The sequence below is a fragment of the Bufo gargarizans genome, chromosome 8, assembly GCF_014858855.1.
Source record: "Bufo gargarizans isolate SCDJY-AF-19 chromosome 8, ASM1485885v1, whole genome shotgun sequence".
NCBI classification, from domain to species: domain Eukaryota; kingdom Metazoa; phylum Chordata; class Amphibia; order Anura; family Bufonidae; genus Bufo; species Bufo gargarizans.
This window is the reverse complement of record NC_058087.1, coordinates 26,376,875-26,398,501: the sequence shown is the minus strand read 5'-3', so window position 1 is coordinate 26,398,501 and position 21,627 is coordinate 26,376,875. Positions and strand designations below refer to the sequence as shown.

Genomic DNA, 21,627 nt, shown 5'->3' with positions numbered 1-21,627 from the left:
GAGGAGCCTGAAGTCACACACACCGCTATCCACATATACACTGAGCCCCACAGCACTGATGTATCTGCCATCCACAGGCAATATAGAAGAGCAAGAAACCTAGAGACGGGATCCACGTTATATTCACCGCAACTAAAGTCAAATGGTTCTTCGTGTTCTAACACCACGCAACAAAAAAATAACTTTTCGTCTGCTACTGGCCAAAAACCATTTGTCCTATACTAAATCGAGTGTGCAGATTACAAATCCGAAGTCAGAATTGTTGTAACACGTCACAAAATTTTGCTATGCATAAGTAGGCCTAAGGGTACTTTCACATTAGCGGCAGGGGACTCCGGCAGGCTGTGCATGCAGTACTTTTATTCCGGCTGCCTCTCTCCGTGCACTGCGGTGCCGCCGCCGGAACTCCGCCCCTGCCCCCATTATAGTCAATGGGGACGGAGCAGCAGTCCGGGGGCACACGTGAACTAGCGGCAGGACGGATCCGACAGGCTGTTCACCTGCCGGAGTCCCCTGCCGCTAGTGTGAAACTAGCATAAGTAAATAAATGCTTGGAAAGCATCGAATAATTTTGAACAGAACGAGTTTTACTCCAACAATTTCCTTATCTACATCAAAGTTTGCGTAGTAACCGGTGTATGAAAATGTAATGGAATAACAAAATTTCAAAAAGTCTTGTTTTTCAGTTTAAAAGTCTTACTTGAGCGAGGCCCAGTACTGGTAAAAGTGCTTCAGGCATCTGCTTTGCCTTTGTGAACGGTCATATTAACCCGTTGCAAAAACCAGCAGTAGTCCCCCATCATGTTGGGAATACAGCGGCCTTGATACCTGTTCTATTTTGTAGAAATATCTTTATGGAACCGCTCTCCATGTTCGTCACTTACGTGTCCCAAATTGGGTGGGAAAAAGTCAAGATGGGAACGTAGGAAATGCACTTTCAATGACATCCGGCAGCCAAGTTGTTCATATGCTGTAAGCATGTTGTCTACTAATTCAGCAGAGTTTGTAGCTCGTCTGTTCCCAAGGGAGTTCTGCACTACTAGCACTAATGCATCCCGAGCTGCAACTTCCAGAGGGTTGAGTTTTGTTCTGAATGTGTCATCATGCATTAGTTTGTTAATTTCGGGGGCAATAAAAATACCTGCCTTTATTTTAGCATCAGTTTTAAGTGTGCTAAACTTCTTCAAATACTGGAAACCATTTCCATCACGATCAGGGGCAATTACAACATTTTTTCATTAAACCAAGTTTAATGTGAAGTGGTGGAAGATGAACTTGAAGTCGATCGACCAGTGATTTGTGTTGTACATTGTACTGACCAACTGTGTGCTCGGCTCTGAGAGGCCACCGTCTCATTTTGTAATGATTGTTGTCATCACGACTGTTCCATAGGCACAAGAAACACATATGTTGTGTGTACCCTAACTGTAGGCCAAGCAGCAGTGCTACCACTTTCAGGTCAGCACAAATTTTCCATTTATGTTCTGAGCATTTGATCATTTTCAAAATTAACTCCATAGAAGCATGGGTCTCTTTCATTCCAACCGCATGAGCCAATGGAACAGATGGTTTTTCGTTACCATTGTGCAACAAGACAGCTTTCAATGAATAGCCTCCATTTATCTGGAACATGTGTACCATCTAACTCCATCATAAGACCATTTACATCAGTACAGAAACAGACATCGCTTTCCATTGCATAGTATGCAGCTAACTTGGGTTGTCGATGACGAAAGTGTGACATTGTGGTGCCTCGTTGTAGCAAATTCCATTCCTGAAGTCTAGAAGCTAGCAGTTCTGACTTTTCTTTAGATAATGACAGATCTCTTACCAGATCATCTAAATCTGATTGGCTCAGCAAGTGCGGCTGACCCTCCAGTTGTTCTGGATTAGGAAATAAATTGTGACAATCAACATCATCATCTTCATCAGGATCAAAATCGTCTATTTCAATTGCCGTTCCTGCTGTAGGAGGGGCAGACACTGGATTCTCTACATCGCGTGGTACTGGTTTATGAGCAGACTCAGAGTCAGGATACACAAATTGTGACTTGTTTCTCTTTGAATATCCGGCGATTTTAGTCATGCAAAAATAACAGTCTGAATGGTGATTTTTCTGCTCACACCAAACCATAGGCACTGCAAAAGCCATTCCTTTCCATTTACCATTGAACCACTGCGTTAGCCCAGAGTAACACACAGTGCAACAAACACGAGGTGCCCGGCTTTTATCTTGATCTCCAATTTTACAGTCAAAGTAATACTTGTAGCAAGACGCACTCGCTTTGTCAGATTCTTGCGCTGATCATAAGTAGTGTATTTGCCACATATGTAGCAGAAATTGTCTGGATCGTTAACACATTTGTGTTTTTCCATCTTAAAGGGTAACGGTCATATTTATTTATTTTTATTTGCTAGTTTATTAGAGCCAGGCATATATACCTGAGTTAGTCTGTCAATGATTGCCAAAAGATCTGTAATTACCTCATAATAACAGCTTCATTAATGTCCTCTGTCTCTTTCCACTGCTCCCTTAAAAGACCATTGCTAGGGCTCATCTGTCTCCGGCTAGGAAGACGGAGGGGCGGTCCTTCACACTGCGTGCCTGCATTAGGCTTCAGAGTGAGGAGGCGTGTCTCTCAGTAATCCAATCTGATTGGCTGCCAGGGAGCTGCTGACTACAGCAAGTGTGTATGTGAAGTGAGGGAAAGCAGTTTTGGCCTCAGAGAACTGGCATAGGAGCTATCTTGAGAAGGTCCTCATATTGTAAAAGTTTAAACAGCCGTAACTAAGGGAAAACAATAGTATGTGAAGGAACTAAAGATTGATTTATGCATAATGCTGCTGCAGCTGTAACATATGCTAAAATGTATTTTTTTATGAAAACATGACAGTTACCCTTTACGTTTTAAAACTGATAGCACTATAACAGATCACTTTATCAAAATCTGTCCAGCTTGCCTTATATACTTACTGCTGACATCAGCCTGAGTGCGTCCAAACATGTCAGCAATATAATTAATTATTATAACTGAATAGGCTTTGCATGTATAACTTAAAATTTTGTTGTGTCAGGCAAATTCCGAGTTCATATTTGTAATCAGCGCGCTCATTTTAGTATAAAATGTTTTTCTTCCAGTAGCAAAATCATTGTTGCGCAGGGTAATAGAAGTAGAATATAAGTCGTGACTCGTGACAATCCTCAGGGAGATGAGTGACCGGAGGTGCAGGAAAATATCCGACATAACAGCTACTTCACTCCCCTATATCTAGTTATGGGAACCTGCAGAAAATGTATGAACTTATGTACCCAAAGAGGGCAGCATTATAGCAGTTATATTATTATACATAAGAGCAGTATTATAGTAGTTATATTCTTGTACATAGGAGGCAGTATTATAGTAGTTATATTTTTGTACATAGGAGCAGTATTATAGTAGTTATATTCTTGTACATAGGAGCAGTATTATAGTAGTTATATTTTTGTACATAGGAGCAGTATTATTGTAGTTATATTCTTGTACATAGGAGCAGTATTATAGTAGTTATATTCTTGTACATAGGAGGCAGTATTATAGTAGTTATATTCTTGTACATAGTATCAGTAGTATAGTAGTTATATTCTTGTACATAGGAGGCAGTATTATAGCAGTTATATTCTTGTACATAGGAGGCAGTATTATAGCAGTTATATTCCTGTACATAGGAGCAGTATTATAGTAGTTATATTATTGTACATAGGAGTAGTATTATAGTAGTTATATTCTTGTACGTAGAAGGCAGTATTATAGTAGTTATATTCTTGTACATAGGAGGCAGTATTATAGCAGTTATATTCCTGTACATAGGAGCAGTATTATAGTAGTTATATTATTGTACATAGGAGGCAGTATTATAGTAGTTATATTCTTGTACATAGGAGCAGTATTATAGTAGTTATATTCTTGAACATAAGAGCAGTATTATAGTAGTTATATTCCTGTACATAGGAGCAGTATTATAGTAGTTATATTCCTGTACATAGGAGGCAGTATTATAGCAGTTATATTCTTGTACATAGGAGGCAGTATTATAGTAGTTATAGTCTAGTATTTACAGATTATACACAGTACATTAGCCTGTGCTCCACCTTTAGGTACGATGGACATTTATCCCCTCCATTCAGGATAATAAAAAAAAAATAGCATCTGGTATTGCTTTCTAAATAGAAGATTTTGCATGCTACATGTAATGTTTTATTGCTATGGTGTTGCATGTATCACTTTAAGATACCAAACAATACACTCGGGGAACGTTGTGCGGAGACCCCACCTTGGCCACGTCCTTCGGCAGATCAAAGGGTATCCGCTGTCTGATTTTGGGCGGTAGCTGGGTTAGAACCTCATTCTTCAATCGCCTGATCATGATGCTGCTTAATCGCTGGTGTAAGTCATCTAAATTGGAGGCTCCTCTGTAATCCCACTGAGTCCTATTGCCGAAATACCTTGGGGGAAGGGGAGAAAAATTTATTTTTTTAAAACACTTGAATGTTAAACAGTCCGCAGGCTGCAGGGTCGTCAGATGAGTTAGAGAGCAATTGATAGCGGCTCTCGTTGACATGGAAGGGTTTGGCGGCATTAATGATCTTGGAGAGCCGGGGCACCTGTTATTAGAATACATTGCTTAAACACCAGCCGCATCTTTGTTGTGGAGCGTGAGATCGGGTTCCCAGAGGCCGCTTTCATCTCCTGCTGCAGAGCTCGCTGCAGACCAGTATCAGCAGCAGCCGGTGAATTCAATTACATTTTTATGGCATTTTTAGCTAAGTTGGGAAGAGCCGGGGTCTTGAATGCTCCACGCAAAGCATTAACTCCTATTTAATGTGGAGCCCCAGTTACATACATTAATAGGGCGTGCAGAGCGATGGCCTCGGGCGGCGTCTTGCATAAGGGGAAGATTCCTTACAATGGAGGGAAAGTAAACAGGAGCTGAAATTCTACGTAAAAACTCTACGTGAAATTCTGTTTAACCCCTTAAGATCCAGGCCTTAACGGGGTCATCTGGATTTTTTTATATTGATGGCCTATGCCCAGTAGAGGTCCCCCGCTGTTTTGCAGTATTTCTGGAACTACAGCTCAGTCCAATGCGTGTAGTGAACGTTCCGTTCATGGTTACTGCCCCATTCACTTCTGGCCACGCCGAGGACACGTACGTCAAAGCGTGTTAAGAGATCAAAGATCCATCAGAACAAATGTTGGAGGATCGTTTCTTAGAATTCTACACTGGGCTGTTCCTCTGTTACACCTCTGGGAACTCTATAAATAAACTCACAACTGGGCGTTCCCACTCCCTTTCCCCCACAGGGTGACAGGACAGTGTGTAGGGGATTAGTAACATCCAGTTTCCAGAAGGAATAACAGAGGGACAGCACAATGTAACATTCTGGGAAAACAAGCTCCAGCTTTGTTATTTTATTGGGAATATAATTATTTAATAAAAACAGACTTGTCAGGAGAGGTGAAAGGTCCAGTTTAAGGGGGTCATCTTCTACCCTGCCAAGTTATGAATAATTCCATTCAGAATTAGACGCCTCTGGGTTGTATCTCTTTCTGGAAAATCTGGGTGACAGCCGCCATGACGGGTCTCACAGGGCCTTTCACACAGCTTTCCAATAGCACATTTGCAATATGAGAGTGGAAACATGGCCTGACCTGGTAAATTTGCTATTCCGTAGCCCGGGAAAGCTGGGTGACAACCACATGGCCACCAGAAGAGCTCCCACACGGCACCCGAAGAGCTCCCACACGGCACCCGAAGAGCAGCGAATCCACCTCGTAACGCAGCGATGCATGAATTACAATGTAGCCAGGCAGATCTACCATACAGCACTGAGCGAGTGGCTGACAACTACTACAGCTGACACTGGGTTGTCACAAGCTGTCCTCGACTACTAAAGGAGATCTAAACTTGCCCCTCTATACAGTGACACATCCTCTGCCTTTGTATTACTGCAAACTCCTCATTAGAGAAATACACATGGTGGTCGTTAAAGCTCCAGCACCTCTCCATGATGGCCGACCGGGCGTGCCTACTCAGACGGAACCCATCGACTCTCCTGACATGTCTGCTTCATTAAACACATGCATTACCCGCAAAAAATTAAAAAAAAAAATAACAGAAAAATGTATTTTATAAGTCACTCCTCTATTATTCCTCCTGGAAATGTATGACTAAATGGCCAACTGGACGTTACCCCCGGCATATATCAGTAAACTGTGTCCACACAGTCTCCTTAGGCCTCTTTCAGACGGGCGTTGCGGGAAAAGGTGCGGGTGCGTTGCGGGAACACCCGCGATTTTTCAGCGCGAGTGCAAAACATTGTAATGAGTTTTGCACTCGCGTGAGAAAAATCGCGCATGTTTGGTACCCAAACCAGAACTTCTTCACAGAAGTTCGGGTCTGGGATCGGTGTTCTGTAGATTGTATTATTTTCACTTATAACATGGTTATAAGGGAAAATAATAGCATTCTGAATATAGAATGCATAGTACAATAGCGTTGGAGGGGTTAAAAAAATAAAATTTAACTCACCTTAGTCCACTTGCTCGCGTAGCCGGCATCTCCTTCTGTCTTCATCTTAGCTTTGTGTAGCAACAGGACCTGTGGTGACGTCACTCCGGTCATCACGTGATCCATCACCATGGTAAAAGATCATGTGATGACTGTGACGTCACCAAAGGTCCTTGTTGCTACACAGAGCTAAGATGAAGACAGAAGGAGATGCCGGCTGCGCGAGCAAGTGGATTAAGGCGAGTTAAAATTTTATTTTTTAACCCCTCCAGCGCTATTGTACTATGCATTCTATATTCAGAATGCTATTATTTTCCCTTATAACCATGTTATAAGGGAAAATAATAATGATCGGGTCTCCATCCCGATCGTCTCCTAGCAACCGTGTGTAAATATCGCACCGCATCCGCACTTGCTTGAGGATGCTTGCGGTTTTCAGGCAACCCTATTCACTTCTATGGAGCCTGCATTACGTGAAAAACGCTGAATATAGAGCATGCTGCGATTTTCACGCAACGCACAAGTGATGTGTGAAAATCACCGCTCATGTGAACAGCCCCATAGAAATGAATGGGTCGGTATTCAGTGCGGGTGCAATGCGTTCAACTCACGCATCCGCGCGGAATACTCGCCCGTGTGAAAGGGGCCTTACTCTCAGCACTGATGGGACTGTGTCAGGCCGTGGAAGTTAACACCCGAATGACCAGGAGGAATAACAGAGGTAGGGACCAATGCAAAATTGTAAGACAGGATGCTCTAAAGTTGGCATTTTATAGCAAATTCAAGAATTTACTAAGACATGTCAGGAAAGCAGACAGGCCTCCTACAAAAACTTCTGTACAGTAAAGGAGCATAAGAAAGCTGACAACTGATGCACTGGTGACCAGAGGGGTGTCAGGCAATGTAATATGCTTTTTTACATTCTAGCAGTAATAAGTGTTATTCATCAACAATTGCTTATATGGAAAGTATTACTTGTCCAATTCTGGGGAATCGGGCACTGGTCACAGGTACCACAGCGGGTGGTGCAGGGATGAGTGAGAGCATTTTTGTGTGCGCGTTTTATTTACTTTATTTCTGGTTATTTTACTTTTATTATTTTATTTTACACCCTGCCCCACAAAGGTCAATTAAAGGGACGTTATTCCCTCCCACCAAGAAACAGAGACTTAGCAACTGATGACTTATCCTAGCTGTAGTAAGTCTGGGCATGCTGGGAGTTGTAGTTTTGCAACAGCTGGAGAGCTTCAGGTTGGCCATCCCTGACCTGTCCTCTGGGTAGGTTACCAGCATCTCATCGGTGGTGGTCCAACACCCGGGATTCCTGTCGATCAGCTGTTTGAGAAGGCTCACTCTCTACTTACCTTTGAATAGGACGGAGCTGCAACCACAGTAGGCAGCAAGAAGGGCGCAGCTCTCACAGGAGCGTCGGCCTTTCTCACAAAAGCTGATCAGAGGGGGTCTCGGGGGTCGGACCCCCATAGCTGAGTTACAAATAGTCAGGTCACCCCCTTTAAACCCAGCGTCAGCCTGCCAGTATCAGCATTACAGTGATCATATGACCAACAGGACGAAGACCGGGCTGTATATGTGAGAAGATAGAAAACCCGCTCGCTCCTATATAGAGGACCCAATATTCAGCTGTCTGATTGAGTAGCTTGAGCCACAAAAATACCACGGAAAAGACTTCAGGGACCTGGACGTCCCGTCGTCAAAATTCGGCAGGCAGGACTAGACGAGTTAAAGGGGTGTACAAAGAAGTTTAATGTCAATTTAAAGGGGTTTGCCTTTCCAGGAGTTAAAGCGAACCTGTCACCGGGATTTTGTGTACAGAGCTCAGGACATGGGTTGCTAGATCACCGCTAGCACATACGCAATACCCAGTCCCCATAGCTCTGTGTGCTTTTATTGTGTAAAAAAAAAAACGATTTGATACATATGCAAATTAACCTGAGATGAGTCCTGTCCCCGACTCATCTCACACACAGGACTCATCTCAAGTTTTTTTACACAATAAAAGCACACAGAGCTATGGGGACTGGGTATTGCGGATGTGCTAGCGGTGATCTTGCAACCCATGTCCTCAGCTCTATACACAAAACCCTGGTGACAGGTTCCCTTTAAATGATGATGGCCGAAGCTCAGGATGGGTGGGGGTCAGACACCTGCCGATTAGTTGATAGGAGAGGATGCGGTGATGAGCACTGCGGCCTCCCTCCCAGCACAGCGCCGCACATTGTATAGTGGCTGTGCATGGTGTTGCAGTCCAGGCCCATTCATTTCAATGGGACTGAGCTGCGCAGAGGCCACGCGACCTGGTCTAGGATGAGTCCGCTGCGTTCGCCGGAGCACCATGGCCGCTTCAGCTGATCGGCGGGGGTGCCGGCAGTTAAAACCCCCCCGGATCTGGTCTATACAAGGGATGGGCAAGCTGAGGCTCTTCAGTTGTTGAAAAACTACAACTCCCAGCATGCCCAGACTGCCGACAGCTATCAGCCTATAGCAGAGCCTTGTGGGAATTGTAGTTCTACAACAGCTGGAGGGCCGCAGGTTGGCCACCCCTGATCGATGCTGAAGATACAACAATATTATTTCATATTAATATTCCACTCATTTGTATGGAATTTGGGGGCTATAGGGCGATACTTTGAGAATTGATGTAAACGCTCACAAGACACATTTCCATACCCGGCACGGCTAAGTAATTGGTCTCGAGGTAACACACGCACAGGTAAGATAATTTAGAACACGGACCCTCCCCCGCATTAAATTCAATAACAGCACATGCTGGCGATTAGCAGAATGAATGACCCCGGATACCTGACATGAGCGTTACAGTATTTCTTGGCATATTCCGTCCACGTTCCGAATAGTCTAGGGAACAGTCCATCGATCTGCATATAAAGCTGGGAAGAAGGGGGGACATCCTCTGTAAATATCATTCACTTGTAACGGGGAGTTTTTGTTTTTTTTAAGGTCGCTAAGAAACTGAAAATCCTGTGCAGCCATAAGAAGGAGAGAAGAGGAGGGGAGGGGGGCGAAGAAGAAGAGGAGGCTGCTGCAAATTCACTTACCTCCTCGGGTCTTCCGAGCGCCGGCGTCCCGGTGAGAAGAAGGGCTCTTGTCGCTTTCTGGACAATCGGCAGCAGAAGTTTGCTCCGAGAAGCGTTTCGTGATTTCATGTAGTGAGACTCGTCCACTAGAACTACTCTGAAGTGCTGCTTATACAGGGCGTCGATCAGCGTCTTCGCGTCGGCGGTTAATAGGCCGTACCCCAAAACCGTCACTTTGCAAGTGGATATCCTCCTGAGCACAGAATGGAAGCCATGGTTAGAGCCTCGCTGATGTCAGGAATACATGCGATAACTCCAGGAAATGGATACTCAGCAATAGTAGTGTGAAATAACTGTAGTGCAGTAAAATATCTTTGCTTGCTGTCAGTGAATAGAAAGATTTTTACTTTTTACCTGTAGAGGATGAACCCAGTAATGTGACAATCATATAGGTCACAACTTACTACTTGGAAAAATGTTCTGTAACAAGCCATGTACCCGTGAAACCATGACTGATACTCAACAATGGGAAGAAAATAATGGAAGCTTCCATTCATTGACAGCAATCAGAGATTTCCACCAGCAGAATAGTGAGTGCAGCTCTGGAGTATAATACAGGATGTAACTCAGGATCAGTACAGGATAAGTAATGTATGTACACAGTGACTCCACCAGCAGAATAGTGAGTGCAGCTCTGGAGTATAATACAGGATGTAACTCAGGATTAGTACAGGAGAAGTAACGTATGTACACAGTGACAGATAAAACAGGACACAAGGATACATCTAGGTTGCATTAATGGATCCTTCATAGCAGATGTGAACCTAGCCTAAAATTTTTGGGTGGCTTGATAATTACCCAACATCTGTCTTGTTCTCAATGACTGTTATGTCCTCTGGTCCCAGCTCCGGGATCCACTTCTCCATTTCTTCAATCCATGGATACTTCAAGGAGGAGGGAACAACAATGAGCAGCGGCCATTCTTCGCGGTAGCAAAAAGCCACGGCAATCGCCTGGAGAGTTTTCCCGAGGCCCATCTGAAAAATATACACATTCACTTCAATTGTCTGAGTTGTTGGGGGCACAGTCTCTTAAACTAGGACTTTCAACTTATCTACTTCTCTTCCTCTCACAAGAAAAAAAATGTGAATTAAATTTAATCCTGAAAACAGACTAAAGTCAGGACTGACACAATAGATATCTTTAAGTGGAACTCCACCCCCAAAACAGTTTTGCTTAGAGGGTCACTTAATCTCCTAAAAGTGCAGTTTTATTAATTTATGGGGTAAGATGTCGATGATACTATTTTTTTAATACCGAAAATAAGGATTCACATTCCTACAGGCTCCAGAGCTGAAATCTTTCAGTGTTTTCTGCTTGTTCAGTGGCTTAATCTGGTGATTTACACTCTAGGAATTGCAGCCTTTATACTAGGGTATGGTATAATAAACTGGTGTTGGTAACCAAACTGTGAAATTTCATTATAGCTCAGCTTGCCTGTTATCGGTTTGTCTGGCAACAATAAAAAAAAAAAAAAAAAAAAACACAGTAGGATTATGAATGCAGCTCTGGAGTATAATACAGGATGTAACTCAGGATCAGTACAGGATAAGTAACATAATGTATGTACACAGTGACTGCACCAGCAGAATAGTGAGTGCAGCTCCGGAGTATTATACAGGATGTAACTCAGGATCAGTACAGTATAAGTAATGTATGTACACAGTGACTGCACCAGCAGAATAGTGAGTGCAGCTCTGGAGTATAATACAGGATGTAACTCAGGATAAGTAATGTATGTACACAGTGACTGCACCAGCAGAATAGTGAGTGCAGCTCTGGAGTGTAATACAGGATGTAACTCAGGATCAGTACAGGATAAGTAATGTATGTACACAGTGACTGCACCAGCAGAATAGTGAGTGCAGCTCTGGAGTATAATACAGGATGTAACTCAGGATCAGTACAGGATAAGTAATGTATGTACACAGTGACTGCACCAGCAGAATAGTGAGTGCAGCTCTGGAGTATAATACATTATGTAACTCAGGGTCAGTACAGGATAAGTAATGTATGTACACAGTGACTGCACCAGCAGAATAGTGAGTGCAGCTCTGGAGTATAATACATTATGTAACTCAGGGTCAGTACAGGATAAGTAATGTAATGTAATGTACATAGTGACTCCACCAGCAGAATAGTGAGTGTAGCAAACGATGTAATGTGTATGGGTAGATTCCTACTCTAATAAGACATGTCGGGGAGAACTGAATATTTTTGCCGTACGTCAGGAAAGAACTGTGTCCATGTGATTATTTGACTGATAACTATTGAATGTGAGTGGTCAGGTTAATACAGTCTGTAATTTGGGATCAGTAATGCAATTAGATAAAGCTAGTTACCTATATGTACAGTAGATTATAAAGGGACCATAACACCTGTGTCCAGAAGTGGCCATACCCTTTATAAAGTACAAGGAGGAGGTGGCGCTGTACAGATACATTTCATTGAATAACTCAGCGACTATACTACATTTTTAATTACATGCAATTACAAAAGTATTCAGATCCAGGTGCTGGTGTGAAAACTGCAGAATATTTTTCGTAGGGCAAAACCTTTAACATCAACATGGTGCAGAATGTGGAGGAAAGAAAACCTGGGGGGAATTACTGATCATTGTCTAAGACAAAGCCAAATATTAAAAGAAATAAGCCTGGAAACAATAGATTTTCAGAAAGCGGAACCCTCATCATCTTCCCTCCCACACAAAGTATAAATATTTGGAATAAATAATTCATACAATAAATGATGCGGCGCGTCTAATGAAATCGAGAGAAGTGATTAGACCCCTCCACGATCTCTGCTGTGATCAATACAGGGATGTGCCGCTCAATGAATAAAGTCATTAGCTATGAAAGATAATGTGCGCTGCAGACTCCGGCACAGGAACGCCGCCGTGCACAGTGCGCCCCTATCTATCGTATTGCTGCTAGACTGCACTGTTACATGCAGATCACATCTACCAGACATGACACTGAGATGCAAAATACTTTAGGAGGTGGAAGCTTCGCCAAGGGTACACAGGTAATTTCTCCCAGGTTAAAGGGGTTGTCCAGGTTCAGAGCTGAACCTGGACATCCTTCCATTTTCACCCCGGCAGCCCCCCTGACATGAGCATCGGAGCAGTTCATGCTCCGATGCTCTCCTTTGCCCTGCGCTAAATCGCGCAGGGCAAAGGCATTTTTCTGAGTTCCGGTGACGTACCGGGGCTCTCTATGGGGCAGACAGGAACCCCGGTGACGTCACCGGCACTGATGGGCGGGATTTGGCTCTGCCCTAGCCAGTAAAACGGCTAGGGCAGAGCTAAAGCCCGCCCCTCAGAGCCGGTGACATCACCGAACACACTGCTGGGCGGAAGTTACCGCCCGGCAGTGTGTTATTGTAAACACAAGAGCCTGTGCCCTGCGCGATCTAGCGCAGGGCACTGGAGCGCATCGGAGCACGAGATGCTCCGATACTAGGCTCAGGAGGGCTGCGGGGGTGAAAATAAGGGTATGTCCGGGTTCAGCTCTGAACCCGGACAACCCCTTTAAGCTTTTTTTTTTTTTTACAGGGAGCATCCTCTAGGTTATGCCGGTCTACAGACGGCTTCCCCCAGCTTGTCATGATCTACAGGGCACAGGTTATGACGGTCCAAAAGGAGTTGTTTCCACATCAAGTAGGTTCATGGGGAACTTCTTCCCAATTTTACAGGTTCAGACGGTGCATTAGGCTACCTTCACACTCACGTTTTGGGCGGATCCAACATGGATCTGCAAAAACTGATCCATTATAATAATACAACCGCATGCATCCGTTATTAACTCCACTGAAAGTCAATGGAGGACGGATCCGTTTTCTATTGTGCCAGATTGTGTCAGAGAAAACTGATCCGTGCCTATTGACTTCCATTGCGTAGTGTGTGCCAGGATGGATTTGGCTCAGTTTCATCAAGCGCACAGCAAAACGCTGCAGGCGTTAGAGATCGGTATTGAGATCCGTCATAGGATCTCAGAATGCATTCCGTTCACGCAAACAAAAGCGCTGTCCATGGGGACAAAACTGAACTCAACGGAACGGAGTGCACCAGAATGCATTCCGTTCAAGCACACAAAACCGCTTTTGAGTGCATTATGGGAGACGGATTCAGCATGAAATACAATCCGGCACTCATTGACTTACAATGGTTTTAGTGCTGGATCCATCTCAGTCATTTTACAGATAATACAACTGGATCCTTTCTTTTTTTTTTTTTTTTACCAAATTTTTATTAAAGTATTTAAATCAGCAGCAACCATTGTAAGCACAAGATACATAAATCCAGATTTTCATAGTATCATACATACATTGAAAAAGATCATAGTACGGCATTTGTGCTCAACAAAATACATACTTATATCCTGTACACTTTTTCATATGAATAATCACAAATTGTTACAATCTGCCGCATAGATTTCCCTATACAGGCACCACTTTACTTGGGAGATGACTTCCCCAATTGAGGGAACTGTTTGGGATAGCCAGTTTTTCAATATGCACCGTTTTGCCGCCATGATGCAGACATGGGCAATTTGTGTTATCTTTGTACCCTCAGGATAAAAATAGAACAGCAGAAGGTCCGGTGTTAGCGATATCGTAATATGCATCACCTCTTTTAACCACTTTATAAAGGATGTCCAGAAAACCACTACCTCCGGACAATTCCACAACCCGTGAAATTAAGTTGGAGTTCTCTAATGCACACTTTGGGCAATGTGTAATCTTATTTGCCAGAATCGCTGGTCTCGTATTGTAGACCCCGTAGATCGCCCTATGTACTAATTTGAACTGAGTCTCCCGCCATATCTCATTGGGAGTCGAGTTCCTTAGACATAGCCATCCCCTCAGAATATTCTCGTGGATTCCTTGTCTATCAAGCTCTTTATCCCAAGCTTTGAATGGCTGAATAGGGAAGGTCACCTGCCTAGCATCTTGTAGTCTACCTTGGAGATCTGACAAGGATAATGAGGCTGTGGTCGTGCCTAGCATAGGGTCAAACCTAGTTGTGGGAAATTCTTTACTAAGGTCAATCACCCTACCTTTCAAAAAACTATATACCTGACGATATGCCAAAAATAATGACCTGGAATTCAGCTCATACTTGGTGCACAATTCATCAAAATTAAGATATCTATGCTCTGCATTGTGCCACAAATCACCCACCAAGCGTATTCCTTTGGTTCTCCAGTCCCGGAATTGTATGTTCATTCTCCCTTCCATAAATTCGGGGTGTCCCCATATGGGCATATGCTTAGATAATGAGAAAGGCAGCCTAACTGGATCCTTTCTGAACGCAGGCAGATGGTTGAATTATTGACCGGATGCGTTTTTCCTGATCCCCTGAAAGATCCAGCAAAGACAGATGTGAAAGTACCCTTATCCTAGGCCAAAGGGAACTTTGTCCATGTTATGCAGAAAGATTCATCCAGGTTATGCTAGTCCACAGGGAGCTGTCAACGTTATGAAGGTTTGAATGGTTCTTCATTCCAGTGACTCTGGTCCACAGGGAGCTTTGTCAACGTTATGAAGATTTGAATGGTTCTTAATTCCAGTGGCTCTGGTCCATAAGGAGCTTTGTCAACGTTATGAAGGTTTGAATCGTTCTTCATTCCAGTGGCTCTGGTCCACAGGGAGCTTTGTCAACGTTATGAAGGTTTGAATGGTTCTTCATTCCAGTGACTGATCCACAGGGAGCTTTGTCAACATTATCAAGGTTTGAATGGTTCTTCATTCCAGTGACTGATCCACAGGGAGCTTTGTCAACATTATCAAGGTTTGAATGGTTCTTCATTCCAGTGACTGATCCACAGGGAGTTTTGTCAACGTTATGAAGGTTTGAATGGTTCTTCATTCCAGCGACTCTGGTCCACCGGGAGCTCTGTCAACATTATCAAGGTTTGAATGGTTCTTCATTCCAGTGACTGATCCACAGGGAGTTTTGTCAACGTTATGAAGGTTTGAATGGTTCTTCATTCCAGTGACTGATCCACAGGGAGTTTTGTCAACGTTATGAAGGTTTGAATGGTTCTTCATTCCAGTGACTAGTCCATAAGGAGTTTTGTCAACGTTATGAAGGTTCACAGGGAGCTTCTTCCAGGTTATGCAGGTTCACATGGTTCTTCATCCCAGTTACCTTGGTCCAGAGGGTGCTTCGTCCAGGCTATGAAAGCTCACAGAGCTTCTTCCAGGTCGCGTCCGTCCACACTGATTTTCTTCTTGATTACAAAAGTTTAGAAGAGCCTTCTTCCAGGTTACCCAGATTCACAGCTGTGTACTGCAAATCTAATTTTGCAGCAATACAGGCATGCTAACCATGAGTGCTTGCAGATTTGGAAATAGGAGACTACAAGATGAATTCGAAGACATTACCCCTAAAATGTTTGTCTCATCTGACTGCTGCACGTCTACGGCCCTCTCACCCCTGGCTCCCACCCATCAGCTGCTCTCACCAAGGAGTGTGTGCGCAGTCAAAATGGACATGTAACCTTGAAATGCATGCTCACTATAAGTCTACCAGACCGGTAGTCACTCTTTGCAGCAGTTTTTACTCTGCTTCATAGAGTGGGGACTGTGACGTCTGGACAACAATATAGGGAATATGGTAAGGAGGAAGCAGTCGTACTGCACTTATTTTTGGGACCACCCTAACAAATCCATAGTGGTTTTCACCATTTTCCAAGAATGAGTAAAACTTTGCCTAAAAGCTTTTACCAGAAAAGGTCGACCCAAGAACTTGTTTTAGATGGAAAATGTATATTTTAGAGGGCAATGATCGTCAAAGTAAAAAGACAATCACAGAAACGCGTCCCGTCAGAGCTCTGCGTTGTAGACACATCCTCCTTGATATCAAGACATCACTTGAGGTCAAATGGCCTATAAAGCCTTCTTCAATTGAAATGTCACCTGCTAATCTTCTAAAGGTTAAGCTGCAAAATTATTTTTGTTCTCAAACTTTAGCTTTAGGGCTCCAAAACTGCAATGTGCAAATGTTATTTAAGGTGTTTGGTAATAAAGTGAAAGGCATTAAAGCACGGGCGTAACAAAAAAGGGGTTGCCTCATTTCAGCATATAGTATGTATTATGTAGATAAAGTTAATACAAGCCACTTATTCATGTATTATTATCCATATTGCTTCCTTTGATGGCTGGATTCATTTTTCCACCATATTATACACTGCATGTTTCCATGTTTACGACCACCCTGCAAACCAGCAGTGGTGGTCGTGCTTGCATACCTTTAGGGAAAAAAAAAATATGTTTTGAGCCGCGCGACGGGGAGATGCTGTGGCGGCCGTGCGGGGAGCCAGAGCAACACGGGTGCCGAGCAAGTATAAAGCCTCATGCAGACGTCCGTGAAACAAGGTCCGTGAGATACCGGACTGGCATTGCAGGAGCGCACGGCATCGTTGGTTGCTATGACACCGTGCGCTCCTGCAATGCCAGTCCGGTATCTCATGGACCATGTTCCACGGACCTCTGCATGAGGCTTAACCTTTATGAGGTGCCTGGGCATTAGGGGGTCATTAAAGGGGTTGAATAACCCCTTTAATGTGGAGCTTCCTCTAAGTTATGCCCGTTTAATAAAGAGATTCTGCCAAGTTACTCCAGTTCACAGGGAGCGTCGACAAAGTTAGGCTACTTTCACACCTATGGCGTGTATTTGGGCAGGCTGTTCCAGTAGAGAACAGGCTGACAGAATTCTCTGGATCCGGCACTGCCGGATGCAACCGCAATGCCCGCTGGCCTTATTAAGTATAATGGGACCCGGCAGATATCTAGCCACATTCTAGCAAAAATGCCAAGAATTGGCTGGGCACAAACCTCTGCTTGCTGCGGTTTGTGTCAGGCCTATTCTCGACATTCTCTGCTCGATCAGGCGGCCAAATCTCAGTGCCGCAGGTGTGAAAGTAGCCTTACTCCAATTGATGGGGAGTCTCTTCAAAATGAGGCCACTACCAAGGGAGCAGTTTCCAAGTTACTCCAGTTCTTGGAGATTCTCTTCGAAGTGAGGTTCACAGGGAACAGCTTCCTAATTACACCAGTTCGCAGGGAGTCTCTTCAAAGTGAGGCCAGTTCATGGGCAGTAGCTTCCAAGTTATATCGGTTTACAAGCAACATCTCCCAGGTTTTGCAAGTATGTGAAGAGTTTCTCCTCCGAAGGAGGGAGCTTCTTCACAGTAACACTGGTTCACAGAAGCATCCTCTGGGATACTATGGTTCACAGGCAGTGTGACGGTATAGATATCAAAATAAATGTAGATGGTCAAATAGGTGAAGACCCACCGGACATTCTTGTAGCTGGATATAAAATCGTTCATGTCTTATTCCCAAAACCTGAACACAAAGTCTGTCTAACCAAAACCAGGGGAGCAGAACAACTTCACTCAGACAATAGATTAACCATCAGAAACCCCATCTTAGCATTAGAAATGTCCACAGGGCGCTTAGACCTGGTAGAGTAATTTGAAAGGTCAGGTAGAACATACTATGAACTGCAGAAGGGGTCATGTATCAAAAACCATACAGACGAATATTAATAAAAGGAATACTGGACATAATCCATAACTTGGCAGTGTACTGCTCATGATTGGGATCAGGCCACCTACCGGCATCACCTTTGATAACATCACCTCAATCAGAGCTTTTCAAGATGTGGCAATTAAAGGACGCACCCTGTACTGTCTCTAACCCCTCCATGCTTGATAGGCACGTGTGCGTAACTTTCTGAGGGTTGGATGAAAGTGGTAGGACGTCGACAAGAAAATATATCAGATTCTGAGCCAAGAACGGACCTCAGAAAAGCCCATTATCATAAACATTAGGTCCATTAGCATAAACATTAGGCTACTTTCACACTTGCACTTTACTCTACGCTATTGAGAACCACCATAGGATCTTAATAGCGGAGGGGGGAACGATTCAGTTTTGTCCCCATTCATTGTTAATGGGGACAAAACTGAACTGAAGGGAACGGAGTGCACCAGAATGCATTCCGCTACGTTTGGTTGCGTCCCCATCACGGACAGAATAACGTTGCAAGCAGCATTTTTCTGTCTGCGATGTGGTGTGGAACAAGACGGATCGGTTTTCTCTGACGATAGAAAACTGGTCCATCCCCCATTGACCTTCAATGGTGTTCATGACGGATCCGTCTTGGCTATGTTAAAGATAATACAACTGGATCCATTCAGAACAGATGCAGACGGTTGTATTATCAGTAACGGAAGTGTTTTTGCTGATCCATGATGGATCCAGCAAAAAACGCTGGTGTGAAAGTAGCCTGAGCCTCTCCCAGACATCAGAGGCATAGAACTAGTGGTGGAATCTACAGTCCTTCTTAAGGAGTGTGTCCCTTTAGCTTTGTAATTTCTTTGGGGGACAACTCGTTTGATGAACTGGCTGATTTCCTACTACCACTAGGCAACCGGACTTCTACCATGTCGTAATGTATTTAGCTCCGTTTCTTTTATCCTTTTTTTTTTTCTTCAAAGTATTATGTTTTGCATTATATTTGAATGTCATTGTATTTTCACCTTTTGATAACTGTATTATTCACTGTCCTTTATATATTAAAACTTCACTTTAAGAGCCTTCTTGTGTTCTAAACAATTTCACAACCTCAGAACGAGCGTTACGTACTGTATATTGGTGTATCAACCCTGTGAATTGTTAGAGTGGGCAATTGACTTGGTTTAAGGCGTCTTGTCCACTTAAGGGTACTTTCACACTAGCGTTTTTCTTTTCCGGCACTGAGTTCCGTCACAGGGGCTCTATACCGGAAAAGAACTGATCAGGATTATCCCCGTGCATTCTGAATGGAGAGTAAACCGTTCAGGATGCATCAGGATGTCTTCAGTTCAGTAAATTTGAGTGACCAGGCAAAATATTAAATTTTATCACCGGCGAAAAAAAAACTGAAGATTTGCCAGAATGCAGGATCTGGCATTTTTCCCCAAAAGAATGTATTAGTGCCGGAATACAAGACGGATCCGTCTGTCCGCATGACAAGCAGAGAGACGGATCCGTTCTTGCAATGCATTTGTGAGACGGATCCGCATCCGGATGCGTCTCACATATGATTAGTCACATGCAGATCGGTGGATCCGGATCACACTGCCGCAAGTAGTGGCAGCTAATATCCTTTAAATTTGAATGTCAGACAGCTAAAGGGGGAAGATTTAACGTAACCTATGGCTAAAAGTAGCAGAGTGGGAGGTGATGTTAAAATCTGGGTGACCCTTTAATCTCACATCCAAAGTCATGATCCTTGGGGAAGGGGGGTTTATTAATAACTCTGTTCCCTAATTTATAACCATGGCGATCGGTTTCACTAAAGGAAGCCTAATGATATGAGCCTGTAACTTGTCATTAGTGAGAAAAGGAAACTGGGATGCTGCGAGTGGATGCAGCAAAAAATGAATTCGCCAAGTAAACTAATGCGGAGCATCACTGGAAGTGACAATGTACAGTGTATACCACCGGACACTGGCAAGAATCAAAAATGTATAATTTTTTTGTTTATTGGATTTTGCACAAACCAATCTGCAACAATTTAACACTGCTAACATTAACATGCCAAAGTCTGAGAGTTAATAATTCAGGAGGGCTCGTGCCGTGGCGAGCCGCCAACAGCTCTGGTTGCGTAATTATCCTCCGCGGCTGTGGGCTCGTCTTACGGGCCGCAGGTATCCATTGCACAGTGTGACACTATGCGGTAATACCTGATGACCAGGCGTGAAGATGAAGTGATGATTCACAATGCTCTCTCTATACGGCGTAATCTTACTCTAATGAACTCGTATGTGGGAACAAAGGCTCCAATTTCTGCTCCTACAAATTTCTTCTCGGTACGGATAATTAAAGGTAAACAATCTGCCGGCGGGATCCGCACTTGAATATATTCATATGTACAGAGCCATGGAATGAATGGCCCTTTAATAATAAATAATAATAATAATAATAATAATATTCCAGCACAAACAGTGGCCACAAAGATGCTGTCACGGATCCGTGATAAACAGATATACGTGTGCGTCATGCAGTTCATAGACTTCTTCATCAATAAAAAGAATATTAAATATATTTATTTCATCTTCCATCTAAAAACTCTGAAGCCATCTGAAGTTTTACTGCCACTCGGTGCGATTGGGTCGATCCAAACTAAGAGAAGGCAATCAATCAGTCCATATAACGGAGGATCCTATTTACCTGCATCTCATTAATATATTTTTTTTAAAGTAATTTCTATTAACAGTTTGTAATTATACATTACACATATACAATTATACACGCACAGAGCGCTCAGCTGCTGAGCCCCATCCATTCCAATTACCTGTCTTTACAAAATATTTAGGATCTCGCAAAATAGCACAATGAATGCCGATTTGGCAACAATGAGGTATTAAAAGGGTTATGCCACTGTACAGGACATGACTATCTCTTTTTAAGCAACCTAGAACCAAAAGCAGACTGGTAACTTAAAGTGGTCCTGGAAAGACCTACCAGTGGCCCCATGTAGTACAACAGCGGGGCAGGGAACCATGGTCTTCAATGCCCCACCTCAGTATTCACCTGTATCAACGTCCTGAGGACAGAGATACAATGGCATTCAGGAAGGTTCCTGATGCGCCAGTCCGGTACATAAGTACTGATACTCCCAGCATTAATTAAAGCTGAGAACATCAGATCATTATGTACCTGTAAGTGGCGGTACGGACAGCTCGGCAGCCACCTAGGAAAATTTCCCTTATTGGTCTATGGCCAGTCTGCCGGAGCCTATAAACTAAGCTGTCCCTCACATGGATCCAGAGATAGCCTCATTCATTGCTCCGACTGCTTTACTAGATTCTAGTCAGGCTGCAGTTCAGAGGGCGTGTCCTTTCTGCTGCAGCAGTTCTTTCCCTATCACAGCTCAAGGGGATTGTCCTTGTTGCTGCAGCTCTCTCTC

At 43.6% G+C, this 21,627-nt stretch overlaps 1 protein-coding gene across 1 annotated transcript in view; it reads right to left on the bottom strand.

Annotated features, from left to right (window-relative positions):
- ZRANB3 (zinc finger RANBP2-type containing 3) overlaps positions 1-21,627 on the bottom strand; it is a 217,033-nt gene that overhangs the window by 83,238 nt on the left and 112,168 nt on the right. Inside the window, exons 4-7 of the mRNA XM_044303246.1 lie at positions 10,461-10,639; positions 9,624-9,855; positions 9,370-9,455; positions 4,312-4,483 (exon numbers count right to left, since the gene is read on the bottom strand). Of these exons, the coding sequence (XP_044159181.1) occupies positions 4,312-4,483; positions 9,370-9,455; positions 9,624-9,855; positions 10,461-10,639 (669 nt within the window). The remainder of the gene's footprint in view (positions 1-4,311; positions 4,484-9,369; positions 9,456-9,623; positions 9,856-10,460; positions 10,640-21,627) is intronic.